The 16941-nt window shown below is 28.7% G+C and overlaps 3 protein-coding genes across 16 annotated transcripts in view; 2 read left to right on the forward strand and 1 right to left on the reverse strand.

Moving 5' to 3' along the window:
* Positions 1–150: 150 nt before the first annotated feature.
* Positions 151–8834, reverse strand: LOC124957958 (trafficking protein particle complex subunit 11). 7 transcript variants are annotated; one of them, XR_007103801.1, is made up of 22 exons: positions 8235–8417; positions 7818–8016; positions 7581–7750; positions 7330–7518; positions 7094–7261; positions 6866–7033; positions 6574–6778; positions 6328–6501; positions 6175–6253; positions 6025–6079; positions 5654–5861; positions 5316–5521; positions 4932–5243; positions 4629–4834; positions 4423–4559; positions 4131–4343; positions 3873–4033; positions 3578–3800; positions 3405–3513; positions 3255–3331; positions 2463–2583; positions 151–1052 (listed from the first exon to the last, which is right to left on the reverse strand). XR_007103801.1 is itself a non-coding variant. In XM_047515571.1 (21 exons), the coding sequence occupies exons 2-21, from the start codon at positions 8007–8009 to the stop codon at positions 2536–2538; spliced, it is 3300 nt and encodes a 1099-aa protein (XP_047371527.1). In that variant the 5' UTR covers positions 8010–8016; positions 8698–8834; the 3' UTR covers positions 1470–2535. The 7 variants fall into 7 exon arrangements, 3 of the variants coding, with proteins under 3 accessions (XP_047371527.1, XP_047371526.1, XP_047371528.1); XR_007103802.1 differs by lacking the exon at positions 151–1052 and adding an exon at positions 1706–1834; XR_007103803.1 differs by lacking the exon at positions 151–1052 and having other exon boundaries at positions 1470–2583; positions 2660–3331.
* A 170-nt stretch (positions 8835–9004) lies between these two features.
* Positions 9005–14182, forward strand: LOC124957959 (ras GTPase-activating protein 1). The gene is made up of 15 exons (XM_047515573.1): positions 9005–9258; positions 9827–10008; positions 10156–10337; positions 10487–10884; positions 10971–11116; positions 11189–11522; positions 11691–12034; positions 12121–12312; positions 12384–12533; positions 12609–12657; positions 12735–12953; positions 13041–13273; positions 13345–13486; positions 13577–13720; positions 13791–14182. Exons 1-15 carry the CDS (start codon positions 9211–9213, stop codon positions 13866–13868), a joined length of 2841 nt encoding a protein of 946 aa, XP_047371529.1. The 5' UTR covers positions 9005–9210; the 3' UTR covers positions 13869–14182.
* Positions 14183–16626: 2444 nt separating this feature from the next.
* The window catches only part of LOC124946561 (irregular chiasm C-roughest protein), a 235160-nt gene continuing 234845 nt past the window's right edge, over positions 16627–16941 (forward strand). For 6 of the 8 annotated variants that reach the window (XM_047487378.1, XM_047487371.1, XM_047487373.1 and 3 more), the window contains exon 1: positions 16924–16938. The gene's annotated coding sequence lies outside the window, so the exon portion shown is untranslated. Of the gene's footprint in view, positions 16939–16941 lie in introns of all 8 variants that reach the window. The other 2 variants (XM_047487374.1, XM_047487376.1) reach the window with 2 other exon arrangements.

The following is a 16941-nucleotide window of genomic DNA, read 5'->3' on the forward strand; positions in this document are numbered from 1 at the left end:
TATATATATATATATATATGTATATAATGGATATTATGTATAAGAGAAAAATGTACATATATTTATCATATATATCTTATAATATGTAAAATTATATGTCGTGCGGCACATGTCAAAATGAAAGTATATATATATATATATTTATATTTGTAATAAAATAACACAAATAAGGGAGAGAGAGAGAGTTATTTCTGAATTATAACAATTTTCATATATAACATATATTTATTCATATTATAGAAGAAAAGGATATTTTTGAAGATAATAAATATATTGATACAGATGTTTTTGGTTCATAATGACGATGTCGTACAGTCGCATTTTATTTATTCAGTTGTCGTTGCTATGCCACGTTGAGTTTTAAAGTTATGTAGTAACATTTTACTTGTTACAACTGTTTTATCTCAGTTTCTTCGAATATTTAGAGGTGTGCAGAACATTTTTATAATAGAAATGTGTTATTAACATAATATTTATAATTATGTAGGTAAGTTATTAAAATACAGATGTTGGCCTTTTCTGACTTTTTAATGATTTAAAAATAAAACTTTTATAAAATTAGAATCATTTAGTTGCACTGCATTTTTAGAAATTTATAATTGAACTTTGTAACTATTTTTGATCAGCTCTATGATAAATGATGAGCGTGTAGTTTCTAAATAATTCTTTAGGATATGCAATTATCCAGGGTAGAATGGAAGATAACGGGTTTGATTTTATGTTGCGAAGAAGACCTATAATATTTATAATATAATAAGAAATTTAAAGATTTAAAAGTTATATTTTTTTCAGAAGGTCAAGATTAGATACATGTATGTAGCACGGCTTTAAAATAAAACTGTATAGTAGCATTCCGACAAATTATTGTCTTCGGCTCTTATCAGGACAGTTCAGGAAACGTGGCTATCCTATCGAACATACCACGTTGTATGCGCTGGTAATTACTGTCGATGATAGTGCAGCCACAACATGGAAAATGAATATGAATGTCATTCCTACAGGTGAACGTCGTACGAACTTGTCTCTTTTAAAATTGTGCCCTGCCACGAAATCTATAGAATACACACGATCGAAATTTAAGAAATATAATAGTTCGATTTTTTGATTCACATGTAAGTAATAATTCTTGTTAATAATTATGAAGAAATATATGTTATATTCTCATCATTTCTAAATTAATTTTTGTAGTCGAAAAAATTATTGATTAACATAAAAGATCAAATCGTCATAATAATAGAGAGTACAACAACATATGTTGATTGATATAATAACTATTAATTTTTCTACAAATTGACTTCATCAGTTATATATATATACGTTTAAATATATAATATATATATATATAATTCGAAAAATATATTAAAATGATAGTATTAAGCGGGCACAATTATATTTGCTATTATTTTTGATTACTATTTTCTTTCATCATAGTTTTAAATGTTAATTCAACTGGATCATTTTCATGTATGTATATATACGCGCACACACACACACACACACACATATATATATATATATATATTTAATATATTTAATATGGATTATTTATATTGATTTACGTATAAGCAAGTTAAATTTACCGCTAAACGATCTGATTCATCGATCCTGACGATTAACAAACTTTTCAATTGAAAGTTTGTTCGTTCGGCTCGAGTTATTAGATCGTAATAACATTCATCATTGTAAATCCTCTGGATGAAGATTAATAATGTGATTAAGAACTTGATCTCTTTTGAAGATATTTTCGATATGTTGAAGCAACTTGTTGTAATTCCTCTTCGGTAGGTGTATAAGCTGCGAGAGTTCTCAAACGTGCTTTAGAAAGCTCCAATTCCTATTATGTATCATAGTTTAATAATTTCTGTGTCTTCTATGTATTAATTAAATTTGCATATTTAATAAAAGATTATAATACGTTATCGTATATACACACACACACACAGTAGCAGAGAGAGAGACACGCGCGCACATATACATATATACACAGACATATATCAATAGATTTCTTATATTTTTATATATTTTAAATAAAGTTAAATTCAAGATGAAAGAATATATTGTCTCCGACAATTCCACTCCTCTCGTCGTAAAGAAATTCATTTTTTTTTTTCATTTTAGTACTATTTACATGAATATTTATCGCTAATTATTAAAACTATCTATATACAAAAAGTGAGTCACAAAAAGCGATATCAGTGTGCATAAATATAACTCATAATTGTTCACGAACTCATTAAATTCTTTTTCATGACATAACATATTTAGTGACGAGATATTTTTTTTTATCAAAGATACTAATTATAAATGTGAACTTGACAATTTGAGAATTAATAATAGAATCGAAAATCATGAAATCAATATTTTTTTTTATACAATTTATTATTAGAAAGAATTAAAACATATTTTTGTGTGCCATAAAAATGCTAATGATGTATGTAAATATAAAATTATACTGTTTATACCTTTAAAAATTTTTGATTTCTTAGTTGCGATTCTTCAAAATTTAGCTGCGAATCTAAAGAAGCTTGAACTTTCTCAGGAACGTCCATCACAATCTTCGTTGTTACTATGTCTATTATATTTCTGTGAATTTTAATTAATTATTATATATCGTTACTTAAATCAATTCGTGTCATATAAATACTATATAGTTAATTACCACAGTGTTAAGTTTTTTATTTTACAAATATTCAATATACACTTTTATCAATATCATTTTTTTTATCAACAATCAATTTTTGTAATAATTTTGACATTATTAAAAGCGCTTCTTCACTAATATGCTGTCTTTTATGAAGGATGATATCGAAACACTGTAACGTAACTAGTAACGTTGGTAACGGTGATCGATATTTATGCGGTAAAAAATCTTTACAGTTTAATACTTTACCGACATCACATTTTAAATGCAAATAATGAATTAAGTATGATTCATAAAGCTAGTTAAAATAAAGCGAACAATATCATATTAAAATGAATATAATTTAAGAAAATTTTCATAAAAATAAGGATCTTTTAAGGTTAAAATAATTTCAATTTCAAAAAATTATATTAAACACAAATTCGTTTCTATGATGTTAATATATATTATATATTTGTAATACACATGAAATTATGTGTAAAATATATCCATTATTTCTAAATAAATACGTTATGTTTAATCATCTATAGATTGCGATTTAGGCTGTAAAAAGAATATGGTATATGAAAAAAAGAAAATAATTTTATATTACATAGAATTTATGAGAACTTACCAATATATAAATATGACTTGGCAATGAACGTTCTAGCATTTCCAAAAGGCGTCCTTTACTTAATTTATGTTCTTCATCTAAAAATATGTAAAAAAATTTTTAAATAATTGAAAAAATATAAAATATATTTATTAAATTGTCGTATATTACCTGTAGGTACAGTTAGAGATAATACAGGTAATGCTACAAGTCCAGCAACGAGTGGACGTAAAATCCATTCTACTCTTCGTTCATTTTTTGGGAGAATATAAATATCAACCTAGAAAAAACACAAAGTCAAATAATTATGATGATATGTGTAAGAACAATCAATATGAATTTACCTGTTTTTGTCCAGCAAACATAAATGCGTCACTAGCTTCCATTGTTAAGCGTAACGTGATCAAGTAATCAGAATGATTTTGTATAATATACGATATGTAAAGTGGTGTGCATACCCAACCATGAGCTGGTAATTTAGTTTCTAAACTAATTACTGCATCTTCTATCCACAATGGAGCTAATGTTACACTACTACTAGTTTCTGATGCAGTCTCATCATTCGCACTAAAAATAAAAAGATGTTTTTTAATAATAATTTATTATTAAGTAAAATAAATCTTTTAAAGAACTACTTACCGTATCCATCTAATAGTAAACACTCCTATACTGACAGGCTGCTCACTACCAGCTTTAGCTATTAAGCAATATGCATCTGTACCTGCTTCACCATCAGAAAGTACAGTTCCTGCTAAAATACTATCTTCTTTTTGATTATTTTCCTTTTCTATCAATTCTCCCTTTACAAAAAAAAAAAAAAAAAAAAAAAAAAGAAAAAAAAAAAACAATAATATTTTCATACGATAATAATACCAAAATAAAAAATATATAACTTACCAACTCAATTGAAGTATCAAGAATTTTTATTGGACAAGGTGATGTACATGAAATATGTGGCATGACAATAAAAGGCTCGTGAATAAAACCTTTTGTCAATGGTTCTAAAAGACTAGTACAAAATCGTGTTGTTACTTCAAATGGTTTACTAACTGGTATAGAATGTACAATTTCTTTACTTCCTTTTATTTCATTTGGGTAAAAATATTCCACCTGTTACAAAAACTTACTTATACTTGCTATCAGTAATACAATATACATTTACTGTAATAGTTCATATAGTTTTACATACTTTTATGGTAATATTTCTGTTACCCACTTTATGTGCTCGCATATATACAGTTCTTTCAATTATACAATTTGTATCTGTTTTCTCTATTTCAATTAATACCTGTGATTGTTTAGTTAACATTGTCAAACTTAAATCAGCTAAAACAGTTTATTATTATTATATAAATTAAAAATATATTTTGTGTTAAATATTTTTCGAACACTTACTTGACTGTTCATTGTTTCCATTTATTTGAAAACCAACATGCAAGGATGCTATAGTAATATAGTTTTCAGCAGTTACATGTATTATAATAGGTATCCATTCTCCTATTAATGCAGGATTATTAGATTTTGCACTTATATTAACATCATTTTCTTTCCTTTTTATTTCTGTTGTTATTAATGGTTTTATCGTTTCGAATTTGCCACTACTGTTTAAACAATTCCATAATATATATATATACTTACATACTTATATAGACACATACAATATTGTTTATATATATGCACATTATAAACATTACATACTGTAACAATTGTATTTCAGGATACAAACGATGTAAAAGATTTGTTTCTTTCCCTGCAGCTGGAAATCTCAGTACAATACAACATTGAGTTTCATTTCCCATAAACAATGTGACTGTACCAATACGAATTTCACTACTATCACTTAAAGGAGGTGCTCCAAATTGACCATAAAATTTTTTAATTTGATTACTAGAGAATACAAGATCAACATTATTGTGCTGAGGAATAGCAACTACAATTTCTGTATTAAAACCAGGACTGTTGATTGTTACGGACACTTTAGAAAACTCTATACTCCCAGAAAATGAATTTCTGTAATAAACATTATGTAATAATTACTGTACACATGATTAAAAATATTTAGATATAAAATTTAATAACTACCTTATAATTACTTCAATAATAACATCCTCATCAACTATATATTTTGATTTCAAAAATTGTGCTTTAACATCTATAAATGAAGTCATATTATTATCATCAATTGTAAACATAATTGGTTCTTGTCGATTTAACTCTAATTTCCATTTTTCTAATGCAACACGTTTTAGATCATCTGGTAAATCTGATTCCGGATGCGGTGGGCGTTTCTATATTATATATGTCAATCAAAATTGTTAGTATCTATCTTTAATAAATATTTGATGAATATATGAGAAAATTAAATATTTTTTAAATAGATAAAAATTATACTAATATTTAAATTATACTAATATTTTTACCTGAAGAATATTAATAATATTTGCATAAACAACAGTTTGTTGATCTTTAGTGAATGTCGTAGAAGGTCCTAAAGCTTCAAAAGATAAAGTGAGGTAGTCTTGAATACTTGTGGATAAATATGCAGCTCGTAAAGCATTTTTTATGATATCTGTGAGCAAGACGGGCCATCTCTCCCCATGATACTCCCATAACATGTGCATCAATAATCTGACCAATCAAATTTTATGATTTTGACGTTAACACAAGAAAACTATCTAGAGAAAATAATGTCAAGATCAATTTTTGACTACTGAATATTACAAAAGGATAATAAACCTCTCGAAATTTGTCACAAAAGATACTAAAGATATAAGCAAAAAATATAACTTACGTAAGAACTTTTCCATAGTCTCGTGAATTATAATATTCTTCAGCCATCTGTACAACTACAAAAACAGATAGAAACTTTTTGATAATATATATATATATATATTTAACTAAAAAGTAAAAAGATAAGAAATAAAGAGGAAATATATTATACCTAATGATCTGCGCATTCTAGGACATCGATATATTTTAAATTGAGAAATTGCATTTCCCAACAAGCCAATGATTATCATCTAAAACAGTAATAAATAAAAATTATCATAACTTATTATATTCATGAAAGTCTTGTTAAATATATCAAACTTACAGAATGATTTACAGTTGTTTTCTCTTTATACTGCAATGCTTGTATAGCAGCTGTTTCTTTAACAGTATCTAGTGGTTCTACATTTAGTTTTCCAGAACGCCATGGTCGTTGCCCATAAAATTCAAGTTTTTCTTCCCCAGCTAATGGATCTAGATCTGGATAACTGTTTACATTCTATAACATCATTTTTTCAAAATTATTATTTAGATAAAACATAATATTATTCAATAAATTATTATTACATACTTTACATAACTCTTTACATGCCGATTGTCTCAAGCTTGCATGTTGTGCAGCTAGTTGATAATAATATCCAGGATGTTGAGTTTGAACTGCAGGAAGACCTTGTCGAATTGCATCATCAAATAATTCTGCAAATGTCGAAAACTGGTTACTCATCCAAGCATGATGCTCAAATATCAATTCTTTTGGACCAGTTTTTTGTTTAAACCTATATATTTATGAAAATTATTATTTGAATTAATTTTTTATTGAATATTATTATAAATTTTATAAATATCTCAGAAATATATCTAACCTTTCTGTGTGAAGTCTAAACTGTGCTATAGCATCTTTTGGAAGATTTAAACTAAACATTATCTTGCATATTTTATAATTTATAAAACCAGCAATAGTTTTTATTTCCAATGCATTAGTGTCTACCATTCTTATTTCAAAAAGATTATGGTATGCTTGGACATAATGTCTGTAAAAATATAATATAAATTGACATCAAATAAAAAAACATTTATATTGGGATTCTTACTTTTGAGGTTGATCTTGCTTTAGTTCATTTAAGAATCCCATTTTAAATTGATGACGTACAAATAAATATTGATGAACGGTTTTATTTAATTGATCGCGATGACTTCTAATAATACGATATTCATGATGATAGAAATTTTGTGCCAATTGATAAAATGCAGTCTCCAATCTGTTAAAAAAAAATATATCATTAAGTTTGATAATATATATAGAAATAAAATATTTCTGTTATTATACCTGGATATATATCCTGATAAATGATCTCCATGAGGTAATACATAAAGTAAATTAGGTGGTAATTCACAAGCACCACACAAGGCAGTTGCTCGTTCCGTTGCCACTATATCTTCAGAATCTGGAGGAGGTGGTACACTACATTGTATCAATACTAGTGCTACTTTTGTACTTCTTCCTTCTAAGGCAGCTCTATTAAAAGATATTTTATATGTTTTAGTTTTAATTTTAATATAAATTATTATATATATTACCTGAGTGATTGTATTCTTGAGGCACATTCTATCTTTTTTTCATTCCACAATGGATCATTCCAATCCAAATCATAAAAAACTACAACTACTGCTGGAATCTCATTAAGATATTTATTCATCCAATTACGTTTTAAGATTCCTTTAGGAATATACCATTCGTATGAATTTCTCTGTACAAAAAATTCATTATTATATTTTAAAGCTATAAATACAATAAAATAGCACATATATGTGTACCTTTGGTTTAACAGTAGGAAATTCATGTTTAGGTCCTAATAACATAAATTGAACAGTAGTACCATCTGGTCTGCGATTATTATTAAATGCATCCCAAATGGATCGATGGATAACATTTGTTATATCTAAACCAGATAGTCCGATCAAAGCTAATGGTTTAGCAGTTAATTCTGATGGTAGATCAAACATCATTGATTCACTGTTGACATAAAAATGTAGTCAAGTAATAACTAAGTATACATTTTATCTATTTCATAAATTTAAATGAAAATAATTCATATATATATATATATATATATACTTATATTATTATTATCATTTTGTAAGGATATATATTTGCATATTTTGCTTGAAATAAAAATAAATGCAAAATGCAACTTGGATTATATTTTGTAATAATAAATAATGATACTTTGCCTATTAACAGTAAGGTGTATTTGATCGTTCAATGTAATGTTGCAGTTTTGTTTTTTATACACAGGACAAATACTAGTATACACTTTCTTTGACAGATTGTATTAAAAATCAACGACAAATCACGATAACTGTACTCATTTTCTATTTCTATATCATGTTCTGTATTATCGACAATACGCCGGAAACAAATAGCAGCGCTCTAATAATAATAGGAATGAAAACTAAAAATTGTCACTTATTCAATTCAATTAAACTCGAATATTTGTTTAAAGCTTTATAATTAAAAAATGAAAATTAAATTAAACATAATTAATTAGAATAGTTATTTACTTTATATAAAAAATATTGTTCTATAAGAGATATTGATCGTCTCTGTCTTAACCAATCTCAACGCATAGAGAATCTGCGTACTATTTATTATCTTATGTTTTCCATTGTTGATATATTTTAATAATATACTTACATTATAAAGATATAAAAAAAAAGAATGTAATATTAGTGAATAACTTAAAATAATAAGAATTTTTTCTATCCAAGGATTGAATCGTTATTGTGAAAGATGTCTACTAAAAATGTATATAATTAAATAGGATAATGTTACATATAAATTCATTAGATATATCATTAATAAAGTCTCTTTAGAACCACTGGTGTTAAATATATTTTTAGGGAATTTGAGAAGAATAAAGTTGGTGACATTGTTCTGGATATCAAAATTTAACGTATTCCATAGGAAGTTGATTCGCTGTTTACAATCTGACATTTTCTGATGAAGATCTTCTCTTGGTTGTATGTGTTTTGGGGTAGCGTGTGCGGTAGTAAAATGGCAGCCTGGAAACGTCAATACATTTTATATCGATAAAAGCCTATCTTTGTAAATAGATGTAGAAAGAAAGGGTGCAATAAGACGAATGCTGTTTACTTAAGACTTCGAATTTTTAATAAACGTGTGTGTGAACGAGTGCATGTTGATAAAATGGCAGAATTTGTACGTGGAGGACCTAGTGTATCGAATAACACTAAGGTACGTATATACATTTATATTATTCGTTTGAAATTATTTAGATTTTTATTTGAAGAAAGAACTTCTTTTATTGAATGAAAAAAAAAAGTAATGAGGAATTTTTATCTTTTCGAAGCCTTTATTTTCCACGCTATAAAAATTAGCTATTATTAATTTTCATTCAGAGTTTCTTTCCATTCATTGTCTAATGTTCGTAAAATTTCCGTTTATTTATTGTTTAGATAAATTTTTTAATAATAGGATATAATGATTTTATATAAATATCCATGTCTCCAGTACTAATGAAGAATGTATATATTTCTCTTTGTGTTACCCTTTATATTACTTACATTAATTCCATTGTATTAATTACAAATAAGTTAATGTAAACATTCTATTAAGCGTAATGCTTTTATTTCTTTTGTATTATATTTAATGTATGAACTTAAAAATATAAAAATGTTAAGATATTTAAATATTTGAACTAAGATCTTATTATTACATATCCTTTGTAATTTGTTCTTGTAATATATATATATATATATATTTATTTATTTTTTTTTTTTTTGTTTCTCTTTTTTTTCTATAGATGGATCATAGTAGTAAAGGCGGTTCACCCAGTACTGGAAGTGAAGATGGTGGGCAGAATGAATCTTTGAATGTGGAAAATGAGTTTGATCCTTTCTTAGAAAATATACCTGATGATATACAGGATACAGAAGAACCTGACAGTGCAAATGCTACATTGTTAACTGCTCCTCCAGAAAATCAGTGAGATTATTTCATTTTTCTTATCATTAGATTTGCATGGCATTTAAAACTATTTTATACACTAGTAAAGTATTTATAATTGAAAAATAATTCATATATCATTCCCTTTAATATTAATATTTAAATTAATAAGTTAATTATCTATAGATGGTACCATGGAAGATTAGACAGATTTACCGCAGAAGAAAGACTATGGGATGCTAGTAAAATGGGAAGTTACTTGGTTCGTGAAAGTGATAGAAAGCCTGGTAGTTACGTACTATCTTATTTTGGAAGAACTGGAATTAATCATTTTCGAATTACGGCTGTGTGTGGAGATTATTATATTGGTAGGATCACATACTTCATTAGGAATAACATCAGTGCAAGTGTACTCTTGATGCAAGTTATATTTCATATAGATTTTGTGATATCATTTACAATACAATATTTTCATGTAAATATGAAAGGTGTTAAAGAGCAACAATATATTTTGCAGGAGGTCGTCAATTTAATAGTTTATCAGACCTTGTTGCTTATTATACTCATTGCTCGGATCTTTTAAAGAGAGAAAGACTTATACATCCAACACCTCCACCTGAGCCTGTGAATGACAAAAAGAGGATAGTTGCGATATTGCCATACACAAAAATGCCTGATACGGATGAATTAAGTTTCCAAAAAGGCGATATATTTTTTGTTCACAATGATATGGGTGATGGCTGGTTATGGGTTACTGCTCATAGAACTGGAGAACAAGGACTTATCTTCCGGGAATTAGTAGAGGATTTGGATGACTCTATTGATCCAAACACTGTATTTTCTTGGTTCCATCCAAATGTTACAAAAAGCGAAGCTGTTGATATGTTGGTCAAAGCAGGTCCTGGAAGTTTTTTGGTAAGAAAAAGAATATTCTAACTTACGTAATTTTAACATTATTTTTTTTACTCGCATTCAATTTCTTTAATAAATTTTATATAAAGGTTCGACCATCTGATAACAGTCCAGGAGATTACTCTCTTTTCTTTCATATTAATAATCAAATACAAAGATTTAGAATAGAAAAGAAAGGTGTGAGATATCTTATGGGTGGTAGAACATTTGAATGTCTGGATGCTGTAATAAATAGGTAATTGTATACTCTTTATAATGAATTATTTTTTTCATTATTTTTCATAATTTATTACTAATAATGTAATAGATATCGAAAGGAACAAATAGTGGAAGGACATACATTAGTCCAAGCAATGGTGACTGAGCCTGATGGAAGTGTAAGAGTCAATAGAGAAGTACAACATGCAGAAAAAATTTATGCAACTCTTAGAGAATGTCGTGAGCAATCTGGCGTAAAGAAAAATAAAGGAATAAAAATGCAGGGTTATTTGGAAAAAAAATCAGAGAAAAATAAAAAATGGAAAGCATTGTATTTTGTACTTTTAGTAGATGCTACTGATACACATCTTTATTTATATGATAATCCTAAGAGAACAAAACCAAAAGGTCTCATTGATTTAAGCTGTGCTTATTTATATCAGGTAATTTGTATACTATACTGAAATAAGAGTATTTCAGATATACAATTTATAGGGTATTAAGTTTAGGATTTTGACTAAAAAACTAACGATATCAAGATATTTCATATAAATTGGTGCATGAATCAGTACATAATATTTCACCATATCGCTGAAATATAGTTTTTTTAGGTCCATGAAAGTGTGTTTGATAGGCCTCATTGCTTCCAATTAGTTGAACGTGCTTTACCATGTTTGGCCACGATAACTTATCTGGCTGCTCCAAATTCGGAAAATGCTTTAGATTGGATTAATGCCTTGAAACCATTATGTGTATCACAACTTACACGTGCACCGAAGGTTGCTCGTCTCCGCGAATTGCGTTCATTACATCTGCACATTCTAGACGCGCATAGACTTCCATATAAGCTAGTACCAAACCCATTCATCATAGTGGCTCTAAACAACGTAAAAGTTGCACGCACAAAGGTTAAGACTGGATTACATCCACTCTGGGATGAAGAATTCATTCTGGAGTACGTATCCGAACGTTGAACTAAAAAGTTAAAAAATTTGATAAAATACAACCATGACGATGCTCTTATTGTAAGTTACTTAACAGGGATGTACCACCAGACGTTATGTCATTTTCCCTGACATTATACAACAAAGGCAAACGCAGTAAAGATACGGAAGTTGCGGAATTAACAGTAGAGCTGTCGAGTTTAACCAATGGAGAAGAAATGGATGAATGGTATCCATTATCAGGCGTCACACCAATTGGAGAGTGGGGAGCATTACGATTACGTTTGAGGTAAATAATATATGTATAGCCTATATCGCGAGGAATTGTATAATTTTAATATATTTATTGTTTAACTCTAGGTATAGACATGATTTGGCAATGCCTCCGGAAGAATATAGTCCCCTACAGGAATTATTGTTAGATCCAGAACTTCACGTTGTTAGGGCTTTGGCAGATGTATGTCATCTTGATAGAGTACCATTAGCCAATAGTCTTCTTCGAATATTCAGGTATTTGTATTTTCAATTATCGTTAACATTCTATGGTCATATTAAAAATATTATGAATAATCATTTATATTTTAGACACGAGCGAAAAGAAGCTGATCTCTTACGTTCTTTGAATCAAGCAGAAGTTGGTATTAAAAAAATAACATATAAATTGATTTGAATTAATACATCGCTATCATTATTTATTGTATTTTTATTTAGGTGGATAAGGAAGATGAAACACCTACTTTATTTAGAGCTGCCAGCCTCACAACAACTTTAATGGATTTATATATGAAATCAGTTTGTACTTCGTTTTTGAAAGCTGCTTTGCGCGATACCATCGTAAAATTAATCGAAAGTAAACAGAGTTGTGAATTGAATCCTACTAAAATGGATTCACCTGAAGATGCATGTAGCAATGCTGAATTTTTATTACAAGTGTGTTAGAATTTTAACACTTTCTTTTAATGTGTATGCATATAAAGGAATTATATAGTTTTTAACAAAAATTTAATTAAAATGTAGGTTTTGGATGAAGTGACATTAAGCATTTTTACAAGTCCTGATGCTTGTCCAAAAACTCTAAGATACATTTGCGGTTGTCTACAAAGAGCTGTTGTTGCAAAATGGCCACATGAAAGATTAGTCAGGACACGAGTAGTCAGTGGATTTATATTTTTACGTTTACTTTGTCCTGGTATTTTGAATCCTAGGTCATTCAATTTGATAGCAGAACCCCCACCTCCAACGGCAGCAAGGTAACGATCATTCATGTTGTATTTAATAGATTTCTTTTATTTTTTTTCCTTTATATAATACTATTGCACAGATCACTAGTGATGGTGGCAAAATGTTTGCAAAATTTGGCTAATTTGGTTGAATTTGGTGGGAAAGAGCCATATATGGAAGTTGTAAATCCTTTTATTCTCAAAAATAAGGAACGAATGGTTGTGTTTCTGGATCAGTTATCCGTGAGTCCTACTATAATTTATATTAATTAGTACATGATATTGTGTGATGAGATATGTGTGATGATTAATATAATACTTTATTATATTTAGAATGTAACTGAAAAACCAGAATCTGAAGGCGCCGATCCAAGAAGTAAAAGTGCTTGCGTTTCGGATACTGCAAGAGATCTGGCGACATTACATCATATCTGTGTGTCTCATTTAAAGGAACTACAAGTTTTGTCGAAAACACAAGTAAGCTCTATTATATTTTATTTAGAATATTATATATAATAAATTTTATGGAAATTTACGCATTTTGCAGCCAACAATAAAGCAATTGGTAACAGTGACTGAAATGCTTAGCAAGCACAAACAAAAGTACATGGAAATGATACGGTAGTGCTAAAGCCATTAAATATGAACAATGCCAAACACAATAAAACCTTTACAGACTTTCATGACGGATTCAGTAGTATTTAATAAGTATAATTAAGTGATATAAGTAATTAAACGTACAGACTGACGTGCCATATATATTACTGTATACACACAAGCCTACATTTACTATTTCATATGTAATTAGAGGATAGCTTCTATAAATAGTTATAACGACAGTAATACGATAGTGATATAGTTACATACAGAACCATATAGGCGTATAATGATTTTATATTTACTTAGGTGCTCGAAAATAAATACAAATTAAAATATCAATTCTCTTAAATTTTCTTTCTTATTTCCAATCCCTTGATTAAATAAATTTCTTAAATATAAAACTCGAAGTAAAAATACAATTTTTTAAAATAGCATTAAAACTAATTACCAAATACATTATTCACGAATTTCAATTTGTGCGCGCTTTTACATTTTATTTAAAGATACAGAAATGTGTTATAAGAGAACACATATCATTTGTCTATTAACTTCCAATGAGAGAGCGAAGTTTGTCCAATCGACCAATCAAAATTTTACATAGTTTAATCGAACTTGAATTTATTCAATAACGTTAACTGCCAAATTGTATTTTGCATCTTTTGTTAATATTGTGATGATCATACAGTATAATTTTCATATAACTATATAGGTAAATATGTTTTCATTAAAGATAAATAATAGAGTTTTTTCAACTATTATTCAATAAATAACTATACATATATGTAAGGTGTACAATATACTGCGCAAATATGTTTGATTATATTCGTTTTTCGTAATAAATTTTTCTACGAACTTTGTCATGATAAAACAATAAAAAAAATTGACGTTACTATGAGAAAACAAGTAAATTTGTTTCATTTACAGTTTATTGTGGTATATCGAGTAGAAGATTAATATGTTTGACTTGGAAGGTGAGAAAGTGTACGAAATGAGAAAATTGCAGTATATCGACGTAAGTAGATAATTTACTAAGTTATTATTATGTTATATTTAATTATAAGTTTTGTTCGTTAATTCTGTTCGTTCTTTTCTTACGTCTGAGCAAAAATGATATAATATTTATGATGATATATATATATATATGTGTGTGTGTGTGTGTGTGTGTGTGTGTGTGTGTGTGTGTGTGTGTGTGTATGTGTGTATGTATTATATATATAGTGTATAAATATGTATATATGTATGTATGTATGCATGTATGTATGTATTTTTATGTATGTATTTTTATGTATGTATGTATGTATGTATGTATATATATATATATATATATATATATATATATATATATATATGTACGTATGTGTATGTGTATGTATATATATATATATATATATATATATGTGTATGTGTATGTGTATGTATATATATATATATATATATAGTTTTCGCATATATATAGATACAGAATATGTTATAGTCTTTACGTAAAAAAAGCAGTGACTATCAGTATAGGGATTACAAAAATTACAGAAATATTTTCGTTCGAAAGAACAAGTCTTTCGTATAGTTTTTTTTTTAATTTTACAAGGATCATCGTAAATAGAAAAATTTCCAATTAAATAGTCTTCAAGAAACATACACGCCTTTTTTTTATCACAGATATCTTCAGCTTTTTATTTCATTTCTCTCATATTTTTCATGGTTGGAAGGAGCTTGTTTATTGCACCCTGTAGATACCGTAACATAGAAAATAGCTCCCCCGAGGAAAAAAGCTGTTTTTCTCGAGACGTGATTGGAGTTAAGACAAGTTCTACCGCTTTGCTATCTTCTTTTGCGAGATGCGAAATATTCTCGATGTCTCGTTATTTCGTAGCAAGCGTAATAGGACATAGTATTCTATGTGGACATTTGCCCTCGTCAGCAATTGATTTTGATTGATCATTCTCGTTCCATTGCATTTTGAGTTTCGTTTTATAAGCTGATAATCTAAACGGTTTGATAAAAATGTTCAGCGTTCTCTCTTTTTCTGTCTTCATCTCCTTCTATCTGTCTTTTTATTACGTATTTAAATTAAGTTGTAAAAGTAAACGACGATAGTCTTTAATTTTATATACAAATATGAAAAATCATTTATATAATCAAAATCGGATAAATAATTACATTAATAAAAAAATAAAAATAAAAATAAAAAATTAAGATAAAAATTAAATGGTATACCGTAACAGATAGACAATCGCCAATATAATATCTGTCGGAAAACAAAAACAACAATCTCCAAGATTTTATTTTATTTTTTTTAAACACAGAAATTCAAGACGACCTTGTAACAGGACGCGTGTCCCGATTCGACTGCGCTCCAGTATTCGTTGGTACTCGTTATAACCGAGCGCAGCAGCGAAGAATCACCCCTGGGTGGCGCTGTGGAAGCATTGGTGGGGGGTAGGGTTCGTGGGGTCAGGTGAAGTTAGCATCGGTGTAGGAAAGAGAGATGGTTGAGAAAGAGAAAGAGAGAGAGAGAGAGAGAGAGAGAGAGAGAGAGAGAGAGAGAGAGAGAGAGAAAGAGAGAGAGATAGAGATAGAGATAGAGATAGATAGAGAGAGAGCGAGAGAGCGAGAGAGAGAGAGAGAGAAAGATAGAAAGGAAAGAGAGGGGAAGAGTGAGAGAACTAGGCGCCGTGAGGCGGGATGCGCGCGATGTAGTCGTGTGGGCGTAGGGGTAGAGAGAGAGAAAGAGAAAGAGAGAAGGTAGGGGTGGCGTTGAATCCCTCTGAAGTCTAACGATGCTCCCTCTCTTCGCTCAGTTCCGAAAGCGGAGCCAGAGAGTTGAAAGCACGCTCGAAGCTCTCTCGGTCTCTCGGTACGCGCTCGGTTCGGAGCTATGCTCCCTCGCGATCATTTGACACGTTTTTCATCTCCATGCTGACATATCCTCGAGCAATTCCTTATAACCTATCTTCTTGTTCGTCCTTCTCTCCTTTCAAGTGTTCAACGTTGGCTCGAGAGTGCTTCGTAAATCGAGATACCTCCTAGTTCTTCGTGTTACGACGAGATTACGAAAGTAGCTTTTTTTTCAAAAGGAAATCTTTTCTTTGCATTCGGTA

Source organism: Vespa velutina, chromosome 2 (genome assembly GCF_912470025.1).
Source record: "Vespa velutina chromosome 2, iVesVel2.1, whole genome shotgun sequence".
NCBI classification, from domain to species: Eukaryota; Metazoa; Arthropoda; class Insecta; order Hymenoptera; family Vespidae; genus Vespa; species Vespa velutina.

Excerpts from the sequence above, each read along its gene's own strand:
- LOC124957959 (XM_047515573.1), top strand. The coding sequence starts at position 9,211 with ATGGCAGAATTTGTACGTGGAGGACCTAGTGTATCGAATAACACTAAG. Across the intron at positions 10,009-10,155 it reads ACTGCTCCTCCAGAAAATCA|ATGGTACCATGGAAGATTAG; the intron begins GTGAGATTATTT and ends AATTATCTATAG. Across the intron at positions 11,117-11,188 it reads CTGGATGCTGTAATAAATAG|ATATCGAAAGGAACAAATAG; the intron begins GTAATTGTATAC and ends ATAATGTAATAG.
- LOC124957958 (XM_047515571.1), bottom strand. The coding sequence starts at position 8,009 with ATGATGTTTGATCTACCATCAGAATTAACTGCTAAACCATTAGCTTTG. Across the intron at positions 7,262-7,329 it reads TTATCAGGATATATATCCAG|ATTGGAGACTGCATTTTATC; the intron begins GTATAATAACAG and ends TTTTTTTAACAG. Across the intron at positions 6,080-6,174 it reads TAGAATGCGCAGATCATTAG|TTGTACAGATGGCTGAAGAA; the intron begins GTATAATATATT and ends CTGTTTTTGTAG.